Source organism: Chionomys nivalis, chromosome 1 (genome assembly GCF_950005125.1).
Source record: "Chionomys nivalis chromosome 1, mChiNiv1.1, whole genome shotgun sequence".
Lineage (NCBI taxonomy): Eukaryota > Metazoa > Chordata > Mammalia > Rodentia > Cricetidae > Chionomys > Chionomys nivalis.
In genome coordinates this window covers 168067682-168093808 of record NC_080086.1, presented here as the reverse complement: position 1 = coordinate 168093808, position 26127 = coordinate 168067682, and the positions used below count along the sequence as shown (strand labels likewise).

The window sequence follows — 26127 nt, the reverse complement described above, 5'->3', positions numbered from 1 at the left end:
CGCAGAAGGGCTGTGAAGAAGAGGGCTGGGGGAGGGGGTACTTTTCAAGTTTGATTGCTAGTAACTAGGTGACACCTCCTTGTCTTCCAAGCCTCTTCGGGAAAAGCTGTTTCCAGAAGCCTTTTTGATGTTCTTAGTTTCTGGTTATTATAAAATGTTACGAGAAGCATAACCTTGCGTTGGTCTCTGGGGCTTATTGACTATAAGGGACTGGTCTGTTGCAGGACACACACCCACTAGGGCCCTGCTCAGGGATGGAGGGCGAGATACCATGTGTAGTCCAAGGCCCAGGCCATGAGCTTTTCTAGAAGGCTGTAGGCAGGATCTGCCCCTGTGGGTGATGCAGTATCAAGTCCTCTCAGCAGATTCTGGGCTCAGGATGTTGCTGTGGTGGGTTCTCCAGGGTTCTGAAGCCCAGGTGCTCATCTTGTGTGCTCTGGAAGGCTGGGAACAGTGCTCAGCTCAACCCTACCCTTCAGGGCCAGAGAGCAGAACCCAGTACACCTGCTGCTCCTGCTTCAGGCCGCTGGCTGGGCGCTGCAAAGACAGCTAGCTTGTCAGTACTTTGGGGCGAGATTCTGGGAACAGTGTATACCCCTGGGCTTCCACACTGGAAGTGAGAGGGAATTCTGTTTCAGCTTGACCAGGCTATGGTACCCTATATTTGATCATATATCATTCTGGATGTTTCTGTGAATTTATTTTTTAGGAGACAGTCGTTTAAATCAGTAGACTTTGAGTATGACCAATCATGCTCCATAATGCATTCATAACCAAGGACTGACCTCTTGAAAGGAAGGGGGATCTCCATGGTATCACTTCCTCCCTCGTTGCCCCCCACAGTGAATGCTGAATTTGTCCTCCGTGATCACATGAACCCACTGGTGAAAGTGAATCTCTCTCCCTGTCTGCACAGCCGTGCACGTCCATTGGTTCTCTCTCTGGCGTGCTTGACTCACTGGCTATGCAGAAGGCAAGGGCTTGCCTGGCCCTTTACAGTTTGTAAGTTCCAGCGACCACAGCTCTCCCACTGGGCCTGCCAAGCACTTTGCTGTCCATCTCCTCAGTCTCCCAGGATCCTGACAGTCGCCCTCCTGGGATGCCTCCAAGTCCCCGGATTTCCATAAAGCCTTTGAAGAGCCCTCCTGGGGTATACAAGGATTAGAACTTTGCCCGACACTTCACAGCTTATAAATGAACTAAAGGGGCAGATGGGGGTGGGGCAGCTTTCCAGGGCTAGGCAGCCAGGGGCTTTGTGCTCAGTGGTGGTCTGGTTCATGTTGGAAATAAAAGAGGAGGCACTTAGCCACTACCCCCGGTCACTCAGCAAGCCCAGAGTAGGCTGGCATGCAGAAAAGAAGCTATGAACGTTCCCAAAGGAGCCTGCTCCCATGGCCCTAAGCAACATGCACCTCTCTGGCCAGCCCCTTGCTCACTGTATCAGCCCCTGCCTTCATCCTCTGTAGTCAAAATTGTGACTTCCTGGAGCAGAACGTGCCAGAAGCACAGTAAACAGGGATGTTGGGTTATATCTTGTCTTTGGAGCCATGGGCTGGAATGATGTTCCCACTGTCACCAACCCCAGCATCTCTCGGTACCCCGCCCTCTCTCATGGACCCTACCGGATGTTACATAACTAGGATTGATTGACTGTGTCTCATGTTGCTTCCTCCCTGGTGACCTCTTAGTAGAGTCACTGTGGAGTGGGGAGGCCTGGCATGAGGGGAGCGAGATTAAGCTAAGGATCAGTCCCATGGCTGTGGGCTGTGGGACCAGCTGGTCCGAACGCATTAGCCACCACTAGTTCATGCTGAGCTCTCCAGGCAAAATTTCTGATTCTCCAGATTCCATTCCACTCTATGGCTTTCAACTAACCAGATGCGTCCCACCCACACTCTCAAGGGCAGTCTCCTGCGACTGACTGAGTGTAGGGTGTCAGCCGCATGTATTACGGATTCCTCTACGTGTTTGGTTGGATGGCTGTGTACTGTACGCAGGCCAGGTTGATGGCTAAAGCCAACAGTCAGGGGTATCCAGGAGGGCTTTCCGTTGTTTTTGTTGTGATGGTTCTCACGGGAGTTTGGGCATCTGTTCCTACCTCTGTTGGTTGGGGCAGCAGCAATGGATTTGGCTGAACCTACCCTTGGGGTTTTTGACACCCTCTTCTGGCCTTGGGTACTCACACACATGTGCGCGCGCATGCACACACACACACACACACGCACACACACAAATAAAAGGTTAAAAATCTTTATTTTAAAAATTCTTGCAATTGAAAACTATAGGAGGCACAGAGGAGAGCGATTCAAAACCCAGCCTGAGGCACTGGGATGGACTAAGTTACTGTGAAGTTCAGCTACACAGAGGCTGTGGGGCAAGAAGGGTGGGCACTGGATAGAATGTCACCAAATATCAAGATAGAATCCCGCACACTACAATCCTGGGGAAGGAGGCTGGTGTGGGGCTGTCCGTGGAAAGGGGCGTGAGTGGGAAAACTGACAGTATGGGGGCGGAGGGGCCACACAAAGGCGTGGAGGTGCCAGGTACAACCAGGAGCAAATGCCCTCCCTTCCCAACCTGTCCCGGCTAATCTCATGCCAACTTGACTGTGGGCAAAGTCATCAACTGAGTAAGATCAGGCCGTAGGCAAGCCTGCAAAGCATGTTCTTAATTAGGGGGTGGGCACTGTGGGTGGTGCCATCCCTGGGCAGGTGGTCCTGGGTGCTATAAGAAAGCAGGCTGAGCAAGCCATGAGGAGCAAGACGGTAAGCAGCACCTCTCTATGACCTCCGCATCAGCTCCTGCCTCCAGGTTCCTGCCCTGACCTCCTTCAGTGATGAACAGTGATACAGAAGTGTAAGCCAAATAAACCCTTCCCCCCTTTGGTCACGGTGTTCCATCACGGCAGCGGTGACCTAAGACACCGTCCTTGACTAGCCCACGAGCAAGTTTCATTTCTGTCCATTCATAGGCTCCAGCACACCTTGGCAAAGGCTACATCCGATACAAGTGCGTTAGCTAACAAGACGGCAAAAAGAAAAATATCACCAATTCCTTTAAAATATTTGACAGATTTTTGTAGGCATAAAAGAAAAGGGGAAGGCAGCTATGCTCACCCGTGGTGGCACACACCTTTAATCCCGGGACTCAGGAGGCAGAGGCAGGTGAGTTTCAGTGAGTTCCAGCCTGGTCTTCAAAGCGAGTTCCAGGATAGCCAGGGAACCCTGTCTCGAAAGAAAGAGAGAGAGAGAGAGATTGAGAGAGAGAGAGAGAGAGAGAGAGAGAGAGAGAGAGAGAGAGAGAGAGAGAGAGGAGGGGTGAAGGTATTGGGGAAATGAGAGGAGAGGTGGAACAGCAATGCAAACACAGAAATTCTAACCTTTGAAGATAGAAAAAGGGGCCAGGAGCCAAGCAACACAGGCCCCCTCTAGAAGCTGGAAACAGTGAGGCAGGAAGCATTCCCCCTGCAACTGCCTAAGGAAGCTGCACTGCCCACACCTCGAGCCTACCCTTGTCAGGCTGGAGAAGCAGCTGTGGGCAGCTGTGGTAGAGCTTCCTGAGGGCACTCAGCACTAACAAAAGCCAGTGCAGAGGCCCCGCCAGATGTGCTGAGTATAGTGAAGAAGGCAGCTTCCATGTTAGTCAGAGCGGAACGCTGCCTACCTGTGTGGCCTGCGGCTTCAGCTTCCCTGAGAGAAGAGGACCGCAAGCAAGCAGTGGCAGAGATGGGAGGAGAAAGGGCGGGGGTTGAGGAGGAGGTACTTCCAACCTTTGAAATTGTCATCTATGGAGTTCAATAGAGAAAGGTAAAACCAAGTTGTTTGTCTCTTGGCTTGTTTGTTTTTTAAATCACACAAACAATAAACAAAACTTTTAAGTAAGTTTAGAGTTTTGCATCGGGTCCCAAGCAGAGCTTCCCAGGCGACATATGGCATGTGCAGGAGGTCGGGCCTCTCTGCATCTAGTCCTGCTTAGGACCCCGGACCCCTTCCATGTGCTGGGGCCTTTCCCTGTTTCCTTCCCTCCCTTTGAGAATCAAGAAATCTCATCTTCCATTTTCTTTCTTTTAAAAACTTACTATTCTTCATTTTATGTGTTTGTGTGTTTATGTGTTTATGTGCTTGTGTGTGTGTGTGTGTGTGGTGTATGTGTGGTAGTGGGATATTTTGGTACCTGGTGCTGGTCTGAGAACAACCTGAGGAAGGCAGCTCTCTCATTCCACCATGTGGGACCCCAGGCTGGAAGTCATCGCTCAGCAGGTGTCTACTTACCAGCCTCTGGCTGGTCCTTGTCCTCTATGTTCTCTGAGCTAAGCTTTTCTCACTGTGGTGAAAATGCGCTGGCCCATCTTGGCTTTGATTGTTCACACGCCATCCCTCGTGTCAATCACTTCGAAGCTGGAAATTCATTGTGTTGTTTTTGTTGTTGAAACAGGGTTTCACTATGTAGCCCTGGCTGGCCTGGAACTTGCCATGTAGACCAGGCTTGATGTGGGATTTCATTGGTCAATAAAGAAACTGCCTTGGCCCATCTGATAGAGCAGAATTTAGATAGGCGGAGTAAACAGAACAGAATGCTGGGAGGAAGAGGAAGTGAGCTCAGATGCAGGGCAGCTCCTCTCAGAGACAGACGCAATGAAGCAAGCTGCCAGGTCAGACATGCTGAATCTTTCCCGGTAAGACTGGTGCTACACAGATTATTAGAGATGGGTTGATTGGGATATGAGAATTAGCCTGTAAGGGCTAGAGCTAATGGGCCAAGCAGTGTTTAAAAGAATACAGTTTGTGTGTTGTTATTTTGGGGTATAAGCTAGCCAGGCGGCCGGGAGCTGGGTGACAAGAATGCAGCCCGCAGCTCCTACTACACAGGCTGGCCTCGAACTCATTGAGATCCTTCTACCTCTACCTCCCAAGAGCTGAGATTAAAGGTGTGCACCACTAAACCCAGTCTGGAAATTTCCATTTTTAGTGGTAATCTCCTCTCGTTCCACCCTGCCCCACAGGAGACTTCTGGACCCAGATGTTCCCACCCCCACCGCTGACCTCTGCCCTTCTTCCTCTTGAAAGCAGGTTTGGTCAAACAGAGTGTTTCTGGTGGGGAAGGTGGGGTTGGGAAATCCGATGGATCCTTTCTCTCTCTATCAAAATGTGAAGCCCTGAGCCTAAGCCCCCCTGGGAAACGGTGGAAGGTTCTGAAGGCATCCATGATTAAATGCAGCTGCCCTGAAGCCTGAAGTCCTGCTCTGGCAGACAAAGTCTGCGGGCTCAGTGGAGCTTGATTCCTCCACGCTAGGGCTTTGTCGCCTTAAAAGGGTTCTAGGGTTCACTACTCCATGGCCGGGAGGAATGGGCCCCATTCCCTTCTGGAGAGGAGAATGAGGAGCAGAGAGCAGGAACCTGGGGTGAGCAGCGTGAGGCGGCCATGGGTCTAGCCTTAGCTCTAGCCAGATGTCTGAGGCCAGGCCCTGTGTCCTGAAGCTGGACAGGTGCTGAGAGGGATCTAGGGGTAAGGGGATGTTCCTTACTGCTTTTCTGCTTCAGTGAGAACTGGAAGGCCACAAGGTCCTTGGCTCCGGGGAGAGGGGACAAAACCATCGTATCAGGTCCCTGCCCCATGTTGAGGTTTGAACCTGGGTCTGTGCACACACCACACAAATACTCAATCACGGCGCTACATCACCAGCATGCTGTTTACTTTTATTTTGAGACAGGATCGTGCTAGTGCTAAGTTGGTCCCGCCTGCCTTAAAGTCACTCCAGCCCAGACAAGCTTTGTGCTTGTGTCCTTCCAGGGCAGCCTCCTGAGTGGCCAGATTCCAGGGTGCCTGGCCCCCTCGCCTTTCAGCAAACAGCCTGCCCCTATTTGACCCCATGTTCTTGCTCCCGATCCCAGAATATTGCAGAGCAAAGCAGACTAGCACTGTGCAGAGCTCAAACTCATTGTCCACACGGGAGCTCAAACACAGCAGAAGGACGCCTTGAGGCCAGCCTCACAGGATCATGTTCTTCTTCAACGCTGCTTGGCCCCCACAGTGTGCGGTGTGGGAGGTACTGAGAAGGGCCCTTGCACCCATTTGCGGACAGAGGTCCGTGCATTCTGCAGGCAGATGGGTGGCCAGAGTCTGGCTATGAGGAGATGAGGGTCAGGCTGTTCTCTTCACATCTTGGTCTCTGTAACACTCCACAGGTGCTTTCCAGAGGAAGACTGGGGACACAGAGTGAGCTGGCTCACTCCCGCCTTATCCCTATGTTGGTCTAGCTTGGGCCAGAAGGGGAGGGCCCGGGTCCATGAAGACGTGCAGAACTTGGTGCCAATCCCCCAGGGAAAGCCATAGACCTTGGCAGACTTCAGGGTCTCCTCAGAATCCTCCTGGATCTGACTCCATGCCAAGAGGCCTCTCTCCTCCAGGGTGCCTGAGAAGTCAAGGAAGCCCCTGAGTTTCCTTCCACTCCCTGTCCAAGTCTTGGCCAGAACCATAGATCCCCTCTTCTCATTAGACAATCTCAGAGCCGCTACTCATGTGGTGCCCAGCCTCAGCCTCAACCACGGAGCCTCAGCCTCAACCATGGAACTCAGGGCTCCCCTTGGCACACAGAAGCAGGCCTGTCCGTGTGTGTTTGCAACCTGTGGGCGCACCTATGTTTGGTGGAGAGTATAATTTGGGAAACAGAATGCATGAAGCAGGTGACATCACAGAAGTTTTTAGGAGAGGCTGGGGAGGGCACAGAAGAGAAGGGTGGGTGTGGCTGTCTCCCCAGAAGCCACAGTGATAGGATCTCTATGTCCCTCACTGTCAGTCTCCCCGCTCTCTGCACCCCCGGTGAGCTCAGCCCAAGCCTCACCCCACTATACCCCTTCGTTTGTCTGTTTCCCTTCCCATCTCCTCTGTTAGCCTGTGTGTTTGTGGAGGGCAGGAACATAGCTCACTTCTCGTTGTATTCTCAGTGAGTGGCTCCTGCTATATGTATAATGGATAGATAGAAACATAAGGAAGGAAGGAAAGAAGGAAGGAAGGAAGGAAGGAAGGAAGGAAGGAAGGAAGGAAGTTAGAAATATATGTGTGGTTTTCCCCAGTGATAATTATATTCTAGGTTTAAGAGAGCCAAGGCCATCTCTTTTTCCTTTCGTGTCTGGTGCATCATCCATTTTAGGGCCCTGCTATGGCTGACCTGTATCCCTTGGGAAGTCACGCATGGGTAACCTAATCCTGGGGCTGTCGGTACTCTTCAGTGATGTTTAAAGAGGAGAAAAGGTACAAGGAGTCTGTTAGAGGCTCCAGTCTGCCTGGGCTTGCATGGAGCTCACTGTATAGTCGAGGATGCCCGGAACTCCCGATTCCCCTGCCTCCACCCTGCCCCCAACCACCCTGCATGGGGATTACAGGTGTGCATCTCAGTTTACACACGGGTATAAACGGAAGCTCTACCAACTAAGCTACACCCCACCCAGTCCTGTCTTCTTTACACAAAAAGAGATGGTGACACACAGGGAGATTGCAGAAACATGCCAGTCCCAAGCAAAGGCAACGTGAGGATGCCCTCTTCAAGCCAAGAAGAAAGGTCCTGTGAGGAACCAGCCTGCCTCGGAGTCCCAGTCTAGGGACTGGAGGAAGAATTGCTGCTTTGCTCACCATATTCTGTGATGTGTTTTGGCAGCAGCTCAAGCTGACTCATGTAAGCCATGCCTTACTCTGACTAACAGGAGCTATCCAGTGGCCCCATCACTGCCCAGACTCCCACAAGCCCAGCTTCAGGTGGCTGCGGCCTTACCAGGGATGGTGTTGTCCAACACAAAGCCCAGGAATCCGCCAACAAACATGCCTGTGGTCAGGAGCACCTGGATGACCTGGTCCAGCTGGAGAACCCCTAGAATGAGACAAAAGCGACCATTTGTGGGACCAAGGGCCGCCCTGCTTTCCACCCACAGCAGCGGCAGTCCAGGGGGGGAGGGGGATAGGACTCACCCGTCTGCAGCTTCTCGGGGTTCTCGCTCACCCAGTTGGGGATGACGAGCCCACAGTAGATGGAGAAGCCAAACACGAAGAGGTTCCTGGATGAATTCATGTCCACATACTATGGGAAAAAGGGTCCTCAAGTCAGCAGGGCCACAGAAGCCTTACGCATGCGCACTGTGGCTGGTTGAGAGGTCGGATGCAACTGGCTGCTTCTTTCTTGTCTTTGGGGTTCACTATGACCACAGACACCACCTTCCCCCTCCCCCTTTGCCCTCCCTCCTCCTCCTCCCCTCCCCCTCTTCCACACAGCTCCATCCCCGGGGCTCCTCTCAGGATGTGTGGCACTCTTGCTCACTGAGGTCCCTCACCTGTAGGTTGGAGATCCCCACAGCACTGATGACCCCGAACATGACGATGAACATGCCTCCGATCACCGGGGTAGGAATGGTGGCAAATGCCGCCCCAATCTTCCCAAACATGCCCATCAGAAGCAGCACGCAGCCTGCGGAGACGATCACTATCCTGCTCCCGACCTACACGCCCAGAGAGAAGGGATGGGAGCACCAGGCCAGGTAGACCTCCCTCGTCCTTCACACTGCTGTAGCGAGCCTGCAGCAGGGGCACCGCGTATACCAAAACTGCCCAACCACCGTGCTCGCACTCTGAGCTGAGAAGTGAAGGAGGCACTCGGGTCCTGGCTTCAGCCCTCATCTCCCCACCCTGCTGGACTCTCTCACACCCGTTGGGCACATCACTGACCTTTCTGAAGGTCAGCCTCCACATCTACCACATGAGACTAGGGATGCCACACAATTCAGTATGACAAGGCCTGTGGATATTTGGAATGGTACGCATTGAGCACACGGAATGCTCAGTAAGGGGAAACTGCAGGGGACAGAGACAGTAAGGTTCTTCCCAGCGTGGTGCACAGCTCCGTGTTGCTTATGCTTTTATGAGGAAGGAATGTCTCTGTCTCTCTGCCACATCCCACGCTCCCCCAAAGACGTGAACCTCATTAAAACTTCCACACCTACTCCTTGCCTATAGCACTATAAAGATACCCAATGCCAGAGACACTGGCCACAAAAGGCCGGGGGTGGGGGGCAGGAAGGAAAGACAGAGGATGCTTGTACATACCTCTCATTCTGTAGAAGAAAAAACTAAAGAGAGGAGCCCAAGGCCCTATGGGAGCCCCGTGCAACGCCAGGGTCTCCTGTGCCCAGCGGCCATTGGGTTTTAGCCACAGCACTGCACACTCACAGCTGTGTGCGCATCTGATTTACGCCATGTCCACCCCCAGCCCCACATCACCTGGTGCTCTGTAAATGTAGCATCTGTCTCTCAGCAGGAGGGACAATTGACAAACAGGGAATCTCACGAAGGGAACGGGGAACATCCCGCAGCAGCCCAAGGTGTGTCCGGAAGAGGCACAGGGCAGTGGACACTGAGGGCGACTCTGTGGTGGCTGCCTGGTCTGCCCAGTGGGGACAGTTTAACCAATTTACAAGAAAGGAAGGGAAGAGAGAGCGCCAGTCACACAAAGATTAGGTGGAAGAATGTTCTAGAGAGAAAGCGGCATCTGTGAACTCTCTGGGAAAAGCCTGGACCGCTGGAAAGCACAAGGGAAATCAGTGTGCCGGGGCTGCCGTGCCCAGGGGAGTGGGGGGAACCAGAGCAAGGGATGGGCTCCATCCTCCAGGGCCCTGGGGGCAGGGGAGGGGCAGAAACAAAGCCATACAAAGCCATATAATGCGGTATGATTCTTTCAGTCCCGAAGGAAATACTCTGACACCTGCTGCCATGTGTGGGTGAGCCTTGTGATTTAAATGAAAATGTCCCCATAGGCTCACACAGTTAAACACTTCCCTATTGGTGGTGCTGTCTGCAGAGGTTATGGAACATTTAGGAGTTGGAGTACTGCTGGGTACAGGGTGGGCTTTGAGGGTTTACAGCTTTGCTGTCCTTCCTAAGCCTGTTTGCTCTCTGTCTTTTCTTCCCTTCCTTTCCCTCCCCCCTTCCCCGCCACCCCTTTGAGTGGTTAAAATGTGGTTAGTCAGTTCCTTGCCCCTACCTCCATGTGATGCCTTCCTGGTCATGAGGGCTCTATCCCTCTAGAACCGGAGGTTAAAATAAACCTTCCTTAAGTTGCTTTTGGTCATAGCATCTTATCACAGCAGTGGGAAAGTAGCTGATATAAGCCTCGAGGACACTGTGCCAGGAGACTCAGGCCAGTCACGAAAATTCAGATAATCTGTCTTCATTCGCACAAGGTCTCTGGGGTCTGCAAATCCACAGAGAGACAGGAAGCAGAAAAGATTGCCAGGGGCTGGGGAAAGGAGGAGCTGGAGGAGGGGAATCGGGGAGGAGGAAGAGCAGGAAAGGGGAAAAGAAAAGAAAAACAAGGAGAAGATGAGAAACGGGTTGAATGAGGAGTTGGGGTCCTTCAGGATGGGAGGAGGATGGACAGTGCCAAGGGTTGCCTAGCAATGTCAATGTCCCTGATGCCGCAGCACTGTGGTCACACTGATCCCAGCATTCAGGAGGCTGAGGCGGGAGGTGTAGACATTGGAAGCTAGCCTGGGCTTTATAGTGAAACCCATTGTCAAAACATTAGAGGGAAGTTATGTCAAAGCATACTATATATGCATGAAATGGTGTATAATAAACTAATTAAAATACAAATTTAAAAACCTACCATTGTAACCATTTGGTAAGTTTTGTGTTATGCATCTTTTATTACAGTAAAAATAAAGACGGGAGGAAGCTTCACTCCCTTCCCTGGGGGTTTTAAAGCGAGGGGGTGATATGATGTGGTCTCCCTGGGGGTTTTAAAGTGAGGGGGTGATATGATGTGATATAACGGCTCCCTCCAGGAGAGGCATCTCACTGGGATTGCTCAGCAGATTTCCTCACCAAGCAAGTGTTAATATGATGGACTTGGATTTCCCCTTGCCTGCATGGAGGTTCACTTACCATCCAAACCTTATCTCACGCAGCACTTGCTGTTTCCACCCAGAATCTTAAAGGAGAACCCCCCCCCCCCAGTGCAGTGGTCCTCAACCTTCCTAATGCCGCGACTCTTTAAGACAGTTCTCCAGGTTGTGGTGACCCTCAACCATAAAATTATTTTTGTTGCTACTCCATAACTGCAATTTTGCTACTGCTATGAATCATATCATAGAAATCTATATTTTTTGATGCTTCTAGTGACCCCTGTGAAAAGATCATTCGACCTCCTAGAGGGGTTGGGAACCACTGCCCTAGCTCATTTCCAGAGAGGGCTGGTTATTGCCATGGAATCTGCTTTGGATACACACACAGGCATAGAGGCACACGCAAAGCCCCCCCTTCCCTCTCTGTCTGATATTTTAAAGGGTACACCCATTTGTGTGAGACGGAAGAGGCTGAACTTCTGGTATGTAATGATGTGAATCTACTAAACTCAGCTTCCAAACAGTTAGGACAGTGAGCTTCTGTTTTGTGCTTTTCCCACAGACAGAAAGTATTTTTAAAAGATATTTTAGTGCCAACTGAAGTCCACTAATACAGCAATCAATAAACAGATTACGAGCTTGCTTGTTCTTCCTTCTTTGCCCTCTAGACTGAGTCCTCAGAGATGCTCTGCTCTGTTTAACAGCTCAGCGGTTGACTGTGCGTGACTGCAGGTACCGCAGGTGGGTCTTCAGGTCCAGCCTGTGGTACTAACGGTCTCATGGGGTGGTCATCCCCAAGCACACCACCATGGGAGCTCCTCATGAGACCTGGGTCTCCCCCTTTGGCCTGAGAACTGACAGGAGGCAGGTAGCTGTGACATCCAAGAGAAGTGACACACACACGGGAAAGAACCTATTGTTGCAATGCCTGAAAAGGCCACAGGATGGAGTGTGAGCCCATAAAAACCAAGTGGTCTTTGCACTGATCTCTCAGGGCTAATCTAACCTGCTTGAGTCATGGCTTGCCCTGGGCCTGCGGGTCTCTACTCCCTGCTTTTTTCATCTCCTCTAAAAGGCCTTGGTTTAGACACTATGTCCACAGCAATTTGTTTTGTTTATGTAATGTCATTTTCTGTTCCCCATGGGACTTGTTTCCTTAATGGGAAGACATTGTTGCTGGACTTACACAGTCCGTCGCAACATTTCCAGAGCACACACAGCCTTGACCAAAGGCCCTGGAAGCCTTGGGAGAGCATCAAAGACTCCAGAGTGTCCAGAGAGCCAGGAGTTGCTATGGAGGTAACTCTGGCTGGGATTTGGTTGAGGATTTCAGCTCCACCAGTGGCAGAGGTCACTCGGGGGTCAGTGGTGGATGGTACAGTGTCTCCAGGCTGCACACTGGAGCTAATGTGGGAGCCATGGACACTGCAAGTTGGGATGCTGTGGGGGAGAGGACGGTATAGTTTCCCCGAGCTCACAAAAATCACTCTGCAAACTCCTGCAAAGACACACTGGACTACGGGGGCAGCACAATGCTGTTGTTTCAACACCATTTAGAAACACCATCCTGGGAATTCCTGAAGACACATTAGGCAGACACCAGTCAAAAGTGGGTTCTAGAAACAAGGCAGCCAATCGTGGCTGGAATAGAGATGAGCAAGATCCTAGGAAGGGAGCAAAGGGGACAGGCGCAGAACCCGGTAGAGAACCCAGCAGGAAGTTCAAGGACAGTGAGATGTTAAAGAGGACATGAGCGGCCGATGAGTTTGCTAAGTCAGGGAGCACAGAAAAATGGAGCATGTGTGTGTGTGCTTCAGAGGTCTCTGGGTGTAGGGGCTCTGGGACCCTGAGTCGAGTCTGGCTAGGGGCAGTTGGATATTCAGGGCTGGGCTAAAGGCAATGAATGTCCAGTACAACCAAAGAAAACCAAGTGTTGACACTGAGATCATGACCCCTGCAGAGATGGCCACACCCTGGCCCCTAGGCCACGAGTGTGCAGCCTTGCCCTTGCCGTGTTGGGTGAATGGGCTTTGCAGAGGAGCCTGAGTTGGGGGCGGTGAGCTAGGGAGGGTCTCCTGGATCACACTGAGGGTCGAGCATAACTTTGTGAGTCTTCCTAAGCAGACAATCTTTCACGTCTGTGATGGGAAGATGGAAGAAGGGGCCATGGCCTCCAGGCAAGGCAGCCTGTTGAAGGGCCTCCTGAGAGAAGTATTTCCCTGTCCACACCTCTACTTTAGCCGTATACAGTCCCCATCTCGTTTCTGACTGCCAGGTGAGCAGGGTGGTATTTGTCTAAAGCCAGTCTTTGTGAGTTCTCCCACGACAGGAAGTTAATTTGCAGGGACCCGGGGCCACCCCAGGAACTTCCATCAGCAGCCTTACCCTGGTGATGCCCAGTGCCCCGACGTTCTCGCTGTAGGAGGTGGTACCATTCCCGGTGCCCCAGGCCCCTGCCAGCAGGCAGCCAAGGCCTTCGATGCCGATGCCCCGGTTGATGGCATGCTTCGGAGGGGGTGGGGCCCCAACCAGCCGAGCACAGGCATGATAATCCCCTACTGACTCCACCATGGAAGAGATCACTCCAGCAATGATTCCAAAGACTCCAGCCAGGCTGATGGTGGGGAGGCCCCACTGTCCTGCAGAGGTAACCCAAGGGGGCTGTCCGGCCAGAGGAAGCCGCTAGACCGACCCCAAGTCATTTCTTTGCCAGAAGGGTCTCTGGAAGGCTTTCAGACTTGGAAAGCTCTCAGCTGCCAGAGGCTTTGGCAACTCCTGCCCGCCCTTCCACCCGGTGGGTGGGGCAGATGTTCAGACTCGGAGGTCACCATGCACAGACAGGCAGAAATGGTGCCTCCTTCAAAGACAGCCTTGGAGCTGTTGGAAGCTAAGTCTCTACTAGAGAGACATCGCTATATCCACAACTCATGCACCAGACAGGCCAGCCTTCAGCCCTGGCTACCTTCGCACACTCCAAGATAAGACCTAAGTGGTCTAAACGAAGCTCTGATCTCCCCTAAAATATTCTAACTCAGTCCTAGGCCTCCTTTGTTTGAGATCCACTGAACCTATCAGGAGACCCAAAGATCTGCCTGAAAGTCGGGCTTCTGGCTCAGCTTCCCTTACATACCGCAAGGCCAAGGACTTCTGGGTAACATGGAGGAAGGTGAGAGGCTTAGGCTGGCTCTGAGAAAGCTCTAACCTACCGCTCCCAGGGGCTTTTCTAAACAGCCTGGGTTTGGTGTCTGAATTCCCAGCTTCTTGAGAGGCAGAGACAAGGCTTGCCTGCCCTTCTGAGTGAATTCAAGGTCAGCCGGAGTAACTTAGCAGTATTCTGTCTTCCAAAGAAAAAGTAAAAAGAGGGCTGGGCTGTAAGTCTGCAATACAGCAATTGCGGAGCAAGCGTGAAGCCCCGCTAACACATGTGCATGCCTTAGAACAATCTGGAATCTCCCTCTTCACCCTCTTCTCTTAGGGATCAGATATGGTCTCCCTGGAGCCCATGCCCCTCTTGCAATCCCTCCCCAGACTTTTTGAACCCTCCATGCAGTACACTGAACTCCATAGACAGTCCCAGGAAACATGTGTCCCAAACAAAAAGGACACCCATTTTTCCTCACCTGGATAAGGGAAGCGGAACCAAGGAGCCTGGCTCAGCACGCTGCCTTTGGTGTCTGTGCGGGCCATGTACCCATATGCCATGGGGGACTTGGGGAGGGTGTTGGTGACAGTGAGCACGAAGCAGAAGAGCCATGAGATACAGAGAGCCAGCAGCACCTGCCAGAGAGAGCTGCTCTTCACGCTCTGCCCACCCCACCCCTTCCTCTGTGTGTGTGGGTGGGGTGAGGGTACTCTGGGTGTGCAGGTGACTGACCCTGCTACTGACAACAGGAATCTGCTGAGCCTATGGATAAATTAGCACATTAAGGGAACAGACTGACAAGAGAGGCAGAAAATTCACTGCGGAAAGAGACCTTGGGCAGAGTGGGACAGAAGAGCCCGCGGCCAAAGGGTGACAATCAGGCTCTCCCGCTGTGTGCTTATCTTCATCTATGCCATGGGATTAGACCCGCTCCTTGAACAGCCCAAACCATGGTGAGATCCCAGAACACTTAGAGGATGGGGAGACTGTTGGCTGAAGAGGAACGGGGCAATAGGAGGCGGTTGCTTCCTAGGAGTCAGAGAGAAATTTGTGTGAAAGTATCTTTCTAGAGATATCTGGAAAAGGAGATACCCACGAATCATTAGAGGTGAAGCCGTCATCCCCAGGGCTTAGCTATGCAAGCAGCCGGGAGCTAAAGCTGTCTGTCCCATGCAGGTGCTCAGAGTAGGAACCTGAGACGGTATGCCAGCAACCGCCAGGGGGCGCCACCCGCACCCGCACGCCTCAGCCTCCTTGGAAGAGGCCTCCAGAGGTGCGTGAGCCCTGGTTTTGGAGCTAACCAGGCAGGCATAGGGAGATTGCCCTACACGCTCCAAGTGAACCAAGAGTGAAAGAGGGCGAGGGGCGGTTCTTACAGGGAAGACCTGAAACAGGTTAAATTTGGAGACGTGACACTTCCCTCTTCCATAAACGGGAACAGGCACCACGACGTTCTTGAGATACTGAGAAAACAGCACGATGAGGAAGATGGTCCTGAAACAGAAACAAATGGTCACCTACTTTGGTGGGCGGATCCTTCCAGGCTCTAGGAATGGTCAGGAAGCTGAGCTGTTGCGTTCTGGTGGCTTGGCTGGGTCCCTGTAGGAAGCACAGGCATCCTGCCATCCGTGAAGAGGGGTCGATCCCCACTGGGAGATGCTGCTGGCTGAAGGGATATAGCGGGCCAGGAGACCATCACTTCTGGGATCGGAGAGATGAGCGGCTGGCAGCAGGATCAAGCCAGTCATCAGAGCCACTGAGGTCTGAGTCAGAGATATCTCCCAGAAGCTCTGCACCTCACACCTCTCTCGGATCACATGGGGCACAGTGAATGAGATGCCACCCCTAAGCTCCAGTCTAAATGCTAGAGGCTTCATTTCCCCTCTCCTTGAGCCTCCTTGGCCATCGTCACCTCCCCATAAACACCCCAGCCCCGCACACACACGCAGCACCCTCTGACTCATGGCTGTCCCCCAGTATTGCAGGGATCTCAGTCTTCTCTCACAGACTAGAAACACCCTTGTGAGCTGGGGCCATTCTTTGTACCCATCTGAGCTCGATGAAATCCTAGCTGGCAAGAGACCAGTGGAGTCAAGTTTTCATAAACACTATGTGTTTTTAGACACTGCCGTGATAAATTGGTTTCTATGAGAATCAGTAAGATTAAAACATCTAACAGTCATAATAAATCCTAAGTATCAACTGTGACCTTCTTAAGATATGATAATGCCATGGAAGTATTTATAAACCATAGGAGTTTGCCGATATCCTGGACTCTCAAAGTGTTTAGTGGGTAACTTTCCACCAAACAGGACCGAGATGGCTTACCTTTCTCAGAGAATACTTACAAGGCAGAAATCCCCCAGTGGATCCCGGCGTCGTTGCCGGCAGACTCAAAGAGAGGCAGAGCCACCAGAGAAATGGTCGGGGCGATGGTCAAAGGGCCGATGTAGCGCATAAGAAACCCAATGAGACCCGAGAAACCCACCAGCATCTGCACACAGGAAGCCACCATGACAGCACCCTGCAACTGAAGGAGAGGTGTGGGCATCAGTGGGGACCGGGCCACCATGCAGGGCTGGCTGCAGCAGCCCATTGGCCAACCTAACCACAGCTCGGGAGTGCAGAGGCCCAACTGGACCTCAAAGGAATGCAGGGGAAGGGAGCTCTGAGCGTGCATTCTCATTGACCCGGGCCTTTCAGGAGATAGGTTTCACAGCTGCTTGTGGAATGTAGTATCAGTGGGAGGAAGGCCCGCCCACCACAAGGTCAGCACCTTGCTTCTCTGTCCTCTGTCTTTCACTTTCTGTGGCAAGTGGTTGGAAACTCTCCCCACAAACGACCGGTTAGAATCTTTTAGGCTCTGTGGCCATAAGGGAGGCACTTCAGTGTTTCCAGGCAAGACGAGAACAAGAAGCAAGCCGTGTTCCATCGGAACTTCATTCCCAGGCAATAAAAATGGGATTTCATGGAAGTTTGATGTGCCAGGGTATCTTATTCTTCTTCCTATGTTTCTAAAACTTAGCACTTAAAATGCAGAGACCATTCTTAGCTTGTGTGCTGTTGAGCAATCAATTAACAGGCCGGATTTGGTTCTGTGCCGCCTGATCTATCGGATTCAACGAGTCTGTCTCTCCCCTTTTGCCTTAGTGGTGCTGATGGTATCTTTTCTCTTTTAAAATATTATATTTTATTTTGAGATAGGAGCTCACGTGGTCCAGACTAACCTTAAATCCACTATGACTTTGAACTTGTGATTCTCTGCCCCCACCTTCAGAGTGCTGCCATTACATCTGATCTACGGGCTGTGAAGGGTCACACCCAGGGTTCTGTGCACACTAAAGTGAACACTCTGCCAACCAAGATGCCTCTCAGTCCCCTGTATGTATTCTTACAGCGTTCCTGTCAATTTCTTCAATGTGAACATAGTGCTGTTGGTTTTACAGGCAAAGATATCATATGGGCTCATGTGTTTGAACACCTGATTCCATGATTCTCTATTTTTTTTTCTGCAACCATTTCTTTAGAATGGCGGTGGTGGCACAAGCCTTTAACCCCAGCACTTGGGAGGTAGAGGCAGGAGGATCTCTGAGTTTGAGGCCAGCCTGGTCTATAGAGTTCCAGGACAGCCGGGGCTACACTGAGAAACCTGTCTTGAACACCAGCCCCCAAAAGAAAGAAAAGAAAAGAAACAGAATTGTTCCTTTTGACCGTTCCTTCGATCTCAGTGTGCCAGCTTCCCTGCAGCTGCTCTCACTGGCTGGACCTGTCCTGTGCAGTCAACCTGCTGACCATCTCTGGCTTCCGCCACTGAGGCAGACGTTCAGTAGACACGGGGGAGCCATTCCATCCCAAGAGTGAATTAAACAACCAAGCACTGATCAATTGAGGCCAAGAGGTTGGCACCAAAAGCGCTCTCTCTGCTGTTCAGCACTCTGGAAGACCTTGACCAGCACAAAGAGCTAATAATGAGTAGAAATGGCCTTGTGACTCACCGTGCTGAGATTCTTCAGGGCAATGTTAGGGAAAGGGAAGTGACAGGCCACCTTACCCTGGGCCACCAGAACCTGACCCAGGCCCTGTGTTGTACAGTACGAGTCTGTCGGCCCTATCCGTGAATGGCCAAGAAGGACAATGTTTAGATTATGAGTGTCACGTATGGTTTCTGCCTCGCATTATTTTTTTCAAACAACCTTCTGGAAATAGAAAAGTCATTCTTAGTCCTTGGCACCAGAAGAATGGGCCACAGAGGATGGAGAGGTGGCTCAGTGGTTAGGGGGCACTTGCTGCCCTTGCAGAGGACTCAGATTCGGTTCCTAGCATCTACATCGTGGCTCACAACCACCTGTAACTCCAGTTCCAGGGGATCTGAGGTCCTCTTCTGGCCTGTGAGGTCACTGCACACATGTGGTATGCAAACATACATGCAGGCAAACACACACACACACATGCACATACACACACACATTTATAAAATCGACCATAGACAGGATTTGGTTCAAGACTCATGGTTTGATGACTCCTGCATTAGGGATCCCTGTATGTCACAAAAACCAAAGCAAATGCAATGCATTAAAGAAAATACGAATGTCACTTGAATGCTGACTCCTTGGAGCACAAATACTATCCTCTGCTGCCCATCAGTCTGTTTTGTTTTCATTTTCTTACTGGAGTGTTTCTCTCTCTCCCTCCCACCACGTACACACACACACACACACACACACACACACATCACTGGACTGACAGCTTCCCGAGGACAGGACCCTTGTCTGACTTGTCTGTGTCGGTGGATTAAATAAAACATCTTCCTCACTGAGAGCTGGCTCAAGACCGGCGAGCAAGGAAATCCACTCAGCGGTCCACCCCCCCCACCCCCCACCCCCCCACCCCCGCTACCTCTCGGATCCTCTTCTGCCACTCCTCAATGAATTCAGGGGAGCTGGTGTTGACCTGGCTGGCATTGAGCGTCCACTCCGGGCATTTCCAGGCAGGAAGAGAGAGCATGGCCAGAGAAGGTGCCACAAAAGAAAAGGTCCCTCCTTGGAGAATGGGCAGCCTGAAGGAGGGAAAGAATGTGGTTACCGCCAAGATCCCTAGCTCAGTAGCAGCACAGGGCCCCTGCCCCTTCAGTCACACAGAACTCTACGACTAAGCATCGGAGCCCGTGTGACTTTGGACAAGCAGCAGCAGTGGGGAGGGGAGGAGACATGCAGACCCGGCCAAGAGGAAAGGATGAGGCTCTGAACACTGTTGAAGCCAGCATGGGACCTGGAGAACACAGCAGCTACCGCTCTCCACTCCAGACCCGGAGCATCCTCCACTGACCCCGCCCCCACAGTTCCCAGCATGCCGTTCTCCATCTCAAGTCCCCAACAAGTCATTTCCACACTGGTGAGAGCTGTGCAGCCCCAAAACTAGGTTGCTGGATTCCTTTGGGCTCCTGTGAACCACAGGCAACCTCAGGCTTCTGCCTCAGGCTCCTTATCACAACAGGCTTGAGGGCCGTTCTCCACCTCCGGACCCTCTGACATCCGTGACAAGGAGCCCAGTCCGCACGGAAGCCCATGCGGTAAGCGGCCTCCAACAACTTGTTCTCCAGCAGGCCAAGCTTACCCACGCTTCGTCATCACTGGACATTGGGATTTGGGAGCACAGAGTACTCCCCAAACTTGAATGCAGCTGTCACTGTAACCTATTGAATCCGGGCACTTTTGTGGGGGTTCATTTAGTTTGGGGGGTGTACAGGTACCTGTCTGTGGATGTAGAGGCCAGAGGACTGTCCTGAGTGTGGTTCCTTAGGCACTATCTACCTGTCTCTGTCTCCTCAGCTCCGGAACTACAGGTGCCCAACACCACAGTCTTTTTAATTGTTGTTTATGTGGGTTCTGGAACCCAAACTCGGTTTCCACATCCTTGCAAAGCAAACAGACCCACTATTGCTCGTCACCTTTGGGCAGGGCCAACATGCAGCTAAAGTTTAGACTCAAAAATCTCACCATGAAGTCCCAAAGTAAAAAAGATGGCACGGTGCAGAGAGGGTTGAAACACACGAATGGCGTGTTAATGTATGTACGTGAATGTCGCTGTGCAACTGTCTTCATTTTAGAGTCCTAAAGCCGAGCATCAGGACAGAAAGGGGCCAGCACCACGCACACTGTTGTGTGGAGGGCAAGCGAGGAGCGCACGACACAAGGTACAAAACTCACAGTCGGCTACTCAGCCACAGCCCCGCACCTCTGATTCAGTCATCAAATGCTCACCGAGGACTCGCCATACAGCAGGCATGGGGGTCAGAGCCGTGATGGAGAGGTAGCACCCACTTGGACAGTCATCCACCCTTATCCATCACCCACTTGGACAGTCATCCACCCTTATCCATCACCCACTTGGACAGTCATCCACCCTTATCCATGGTGTTGTTTTCCACATGGTTCCAGTTACATGTGGTCAAAGGTACTCTGAAAACATTCCTATTTATCTCGTCTTTCAAAAGAAATTATCATGATACTATCATGATAATAATTATCATTCTTATCTCAATTCTATTTTATTACTAGACATCATGCTAATCACCTACGGCGCCTATTCACAAATCAGCTCCATCACTGGTACGCACGTTTGGAAAGAACAGCGCATTACAGAGGTCAGTATAAAGTGCGGTTCCAAGTGTCCACTGGGGTTTTGTCTCTTGTCCCTGCAGACCAAGAGGAGCTGGCTCTACTCTTGCTGTCCTTTCTGTGTGTACATGCAGCCCTGACCCCCACAGAGTGACGATTCATAAGAACTTGCCCCCTTCGGTCCCTATAAATACTCTAATTACACTTACAAACAATCCGTATGGGAGTGGGTCCCTCCTGGGTCCTGGCCGTGTCATTATCACCGGGACCCAGGAGAGCAGGACTCCCTTGAACGCTGAAACTGCCACCACCGAAGACCTGCAGCATGTTAAAAAGATCGCTTTGGTTTCTTCTCATTTTGTAGGTGTGTGACAAAGCTCTCGCAAACAGCCACTAGGCATTTCAGTAGGCCATTGAAGATGTGCATTTGGTCGTGTTATTTCATGGCCAATTTTACTATTAACTCATTGCAGAATTCCGATATTGCCAAAATCCAGTTCTGACGATTCTTGACTAAGGATGGTGAATTTAAATTTTTACCTTTTATTTGTTTGTGTGTGCATATGCGTGTGTGGTGACCAGGGAGCAACAGCAGAAGTCAACTCTCGCCTTCTACCACGTGGGTCCTAGGGATTGAACTCGGGTCACCAGGCTTAGTGGGCAAGTGCCTTTACCCACTGAGCCATTTTGTGGCCCTCATCTTCATTTTGAAAAGTGTTTTCTGGGCTGGAAAGACAGCTCAGGGGTTATAGGCACCTGCTGCTCTTCCAGAGGGCCTAATTTAGTCCCTGCACCCGTGTAGGATGGCTCACACTGCCTACCGCGTCCACCTACTCTGAGGGACATTGCTGCTGATGTGGACTGACTTCTGAAGAGCTTCTGTCTGTGTGAGGGTGTTGGATCCTCTGGAACTGGAGTTACAGACTGTTGTGAGCTGCCATGTGGGTACTGGGAATTGAACCCAGGTCCTTGGAAGAGCAGTCAGTGACCTAAACCACTGAGCCATATCTCCAGCCCCAAAACTAAATATTTTAAAGAGTGGATGATATTTAAGAGCCCATTTTCTTCCTCACCTGAATTTGAATAAAAACTTGTCTCTGTAACAGCTAATGGGGACAATCTGGGCCTCAACCTCCACCCCTCGAAGGGCTAGTTAACCTGTCCCACAGCTAAAGTAACGTATGTTCTAGTCTTTGCATGGCGGGGAGGAAACCTTCTCCCTGGGTTAACCAAAGTGCGAATAGATTAAATCTCCTCTATTAGTTTCTGCCCTCTAGCTCCTTTGGAATACAGGAATCTGACATGACAGGTTTGTGAGCATCCTGCCATGCTCACCATGGTACCCACCACGCCAGAGACATGAGTACAAGTGTGCTTTCACCCTGTGACTCTTCCTCACTCCAACCTCAAACTCATACAGCTGAGGATGACCTTGAACTACTGATCCCCCCTGCCTCCGCTTCTTAAGTGTTAGTGTTCCAGGAATGCATGTAGGGATTGAACCTAGAACTCCCAGGATGCTATGCAAGCACTTTACCAGCCCAGCTACATTCCCAGCCCCTGCCATTTCGAAGTGGCATAGCCTCTGTTTCCTAAGCAAAGTCAGTCACATCTTTCTCTTGCTACAACATCCCTTAAAGTATCACAGTATTGTGCTTACTACACAGCCTGTAATTGCTTCTGTTGTATAACTACAAAAGCTTCATGAAACCATTTCCAAATTAGAGTGTTACTCTGAGCAGCCAAAATCTACACTCCGGGGCAACGGCTAATTGACCATTTGGTTCAAGAATAAATTCTCTCATTCCCTTTGAGCTCTCTGCTGACAAGTGTTTAATTGCTCAATCTGTGGTATTTTGCTGTGGCAGCCAGAGCAAACGGTGACACTTAGCAAACAAGGTTCAGTGGAAAACAAACAAGTCACTTCATCTCTTTGTACCTAAGCTTGCCCTTCTATCCAATAGGACTAACGCTTACACTCGCTTCAAGTGGCGCAGGGGAAATCAGGTGTTTGCAGATCGTGTAGCTCAAGCTCACGCATCATCGTGGCTGCTATTTTCACACGGAAGAGGAACAAACCAGACAGACCAGGTCTTGGGTGGGCCCGGGGCTTGGCCCTGCTGTTCAGGCTGTATCCCCACCTCACCTACAGTGACTCATAGAGACCTGGGGTTTTCTTCTCCTTCACATTGCTCCTAGGGGTTTCTCCTTGTTTCCATTCCAGAAAGAGGAGGTATGAGGAAATGAGACACAAGCAAGTATTTGTGATGACAGGATGGGCAGAGCCTGGAAAGGGACAGGGCGAGCTGGGATGATGAAGGAGATAGGTTGCTTGTGAGATAAACCTGGAGAGCGAGCAAACATGCAAATATGTCTCTTCCACACGTTGTTGGGATACCCAAGGAATGCAGAAAAATACAAACACTTTAGGCAGCACCCTAAGATGAAAACCAAAAGTTCAGGTGTGACTCCATCATTGATAAGCATGGTCCCTGGTCATCTGACATGTGCTGTATCCTGCAAACCAGAACTTCACAGGTGACCTCACTAATGATCTATCCTAAGTCCAAGATGACACACATCCATGAGAAACAAGCAAGAGGACACTGTCTTTCTGCCTCCCTCCCTCCCTGCCCCCTCTGCCAGCCTCTCTTGATTCTTTATCGCTAATATGCCTATCGTGTATGGTTTCGTTAGAACCTCTGGAACCCTACGAGGTCCCGACCTTCCCGCACATCTGTGGGAGGATCCAGGAAGTCATATAAGGCTTCATATGTTGCTGATGCAGCAGCCCAGGGTCCACCCAGTCTGTGTTCCTCAGGGCCGAGAGTCTCAGCTCATGAGACAGAAGGGGAAGGGGTCCTGCCGAGACTTTTGGAATTCTGAGCCACTTGGTCACTCAGTAAGAGAAGATGAGAGTACTGGAAGCTGCCCATGATGAAGAAAGGGAGACCCAGGGCCATCAAGATGGAGCAGCAAGTAAGGGCCCCTGTTGTCGAGCCTGGGTGACCCGAGTTACACCACAGAGACCCACACGGTGGCAGGAAATAACTGATCCTGCGAACTGTCCTCAGAACCATCATGATGTGTGCTGCGCCTCCCCCAGGGAATAAATGCAAGGTTTTAAATATAAAAAAATAAAGGGAGATCTTTTGTCAACTCACATTGTCCAAGGGACTATAAACTCAGTGACTTTACAAGCAGAGTGAGAAAAAAATAGTTGGAACAGGAGACTGGCGGGCCGGGAAGCTAGCAGAAAACAAGCCAGGCATCCCAGACAGCGCTCAGGGACTGTTCTAAAAGGGAAAGGGAAATAATTGTCTGTACCCAAGTGTTCTAGACAGGAGGAGTGAAGTCCTATGCTCACTGTGACTGAACGAGTCTCATCCAGTCAGGGAGAAGTAAACAGAAAACATGGCCTGACTTTGGCCTGTGTGGATCTGACAGCAAGAAGGTAAGTGTTTCCGTGGCCTGACAACTTAGAGAAGAATTTTCTGTATGAAGCAAGTGGAACAGGGGTGGGTGCCCATAAAATATAGAAGAGGACACACTCCTAAGTGACTTTGGGGTAATTTTTAAAGATAAAACTCTAGTGGAAAACAATGATAATTTGCATAGATGAGACCACATGTTCCTTAAGAGAAAAAGTCAACATTACAAAGATGCTAAACAGCTCCAGTTAATCTACCGATGTGATGAAAATGCTACCAAAAAATTTTAAAGGAAAGCACGATGAAGAGAAACATACAAAATATGCAAGAAAGTTATTAATTTTAAAACGCTCTTTAAAGTGTTGGCTGCACGCGTATGAAGACAGGAGTCTGGGTTCCAGCAGACATGTTTACAGGGGAGTGAAGTAACAGTATGTTCTAGAAGAGGTGAAACACTTCAAGTCTGCTCAATTGGACAGCAAGTACACAACTCAAAATAGCTTCAGGAAGTCCCTGAAACTGATTCAAATCCACTAGGACCCTCCCTCCCTTCCCAAGTGCACATAAACAGTAAAGACTGCCGAGAGTTACTTTCAGACAAGTCAAGCTGCAAAGAAGACTTTCGGAGGCCCATCTTATTGTAAGAAGCAGAGACACGCTGAATTGCCTAGAAGTTTGGAAGACCCTCAGACCAAATGAGCCACCTGAAGGATGCTCTCCAGCCTGATGGGCATCAGGAACAGCAGAGCTCTTGAGATGCAGCTCCACGGAATGGACCACACACCCACAACAGCATCCCCCGGTGTCTCCCTGAGTGTGCAGATTCCCATCTAAGAACAGCCCTAAGGATGCGGATTCAATCACATAATTCATGACATCTTGATGATGAGCAAATAAATTTCACTTCATTTTCCCCTTAGTGTTGTGTAACAAATAGTCTCCTCTGAAATTCCAACATTCCACCCTACCGGGGAGCTCCTTAATCACGGAGGTAAACAACTGGAAAAAAAAAAAAAAAGAATACCTTCAAGAACTCCCTGAATCTGACCAGATTCACTAGGGGCCTCCCTGCCTAGTAAACAGAGTCAGCTGCGAAGGAGACTCTTGGAGCAGAAAAGGGCAAAGATTTTGAGACCAGAACAGCTGCCTGGAATAAGCAGAAACCAGCTGAGCTGCCAGGAAGAGGTTAAGAGCAACTGAGGCACCTAGGAAGGACGCTGGGGTGCGGGGGTGGGCTTTGGTGATGCAGCTGTCTTTGGGTCATTCTGTTCCTGTACATAACCCCTCACACCTACCCTTGTAAGTAACGCCAATAAAGCCCATTGGGAAACCAACTTGGACTTTAGTGATATCCATACTTTGCTCTGTTGTCAGCTCCCCATTGGGAATGAGTAGGTATTTGTTCATGTTTCCCCAGGAAAGCCTGTCACCTCTCTCTCTCTCTCTCTCTCTCTCTCTCTCTCTCTCTCTCTCTCTCTCTCTCACACACACACACACACACACACACACTCATGCACATGCCCACATATGCATATAAATAATAAAAACAGTGAGATTCTAGTTGAAGATATAAAAGACTCCTGGAATTTTGGAAGCTCAGCAAGAGAATGCCTTGGATACATAAGAATTTAAAGGCTGCCGAGCCTGATAACCTGAGTTGGATCCCTAGAACCCATATGACAGAAGGAAAGACCTGACTAGCACGGACTGTCCTCTTGATAACTATAAATTCCCTACAGCACCTCCCCATCCCCTGCTAAATAATTAAATAAAATGCAAATTTAAAATGAGTATGAATGGATAATAGGCTCTATTAAAAGCAGTGTATTTATAAATAAGTGGGAAGATTATGGTATACAATGTAAGGTGTGGTTATTACTTGACTAGTACAATTTTGAATGGTCTATTTTTACTTTTTTCTTTATGCATTCTATAAATTTCATATATATATAAACATATATATATAGTATGTACAGGCAAGTAGGAAACATAGAAATGTGTGTTTATTTTATTTTTGTTTTTTGTTTATTTTTTTAAAGATATATTTATTG

At 50.5% G+C, this 26127-nt stretch overlaps 1 protein-coding gene across 1 annotated transcript in view; it reads right to left on the bottom strand.

Annotated features, from left to right (window-relative positions):
• Positions 1-5670: 5670 nt before the first annotated feature.
• LOC130889068 (solute carrier family 23 member 1-like) overlaps positions 5671-26127 on the bottom strand; it is a 37767-nt gene continuing 17310 nt past the window's right edge. Inside the window, exons 4-12 of the mRNA XM_057792572.1 lie at positions 18925-19084; positions 16377-16558; positions 15405-15522; positions 14507-14663; positions 13272-13525; positions 8322-8486; positions 7963-8071; positions 7769-7864; positions 5671-6412 (exon numbers count right to left, since the gene is read on the bottom strand). Coding sequence (XP_057648555.1) covers positions 6156-6412; positions 7769-7864; positions 7963-8071; positions 8322-8486; positions 13272-13525; positions 14507-14663; positions 15405-15522; positions 16377-16558; positions 18925-19084 — 1498 coding nt within the window. The 3' untranslated portion in view covers positions 5671-6155. The remainder of the gene's footprint in view (positions 6413-7768; positions 7865-7962; positions 8072-8321; positions 8487-13271; positions 13526-14506; positions 14664-15404; positions 15523-16376; positions 16559-18924; positions 19085-26127) is intronic.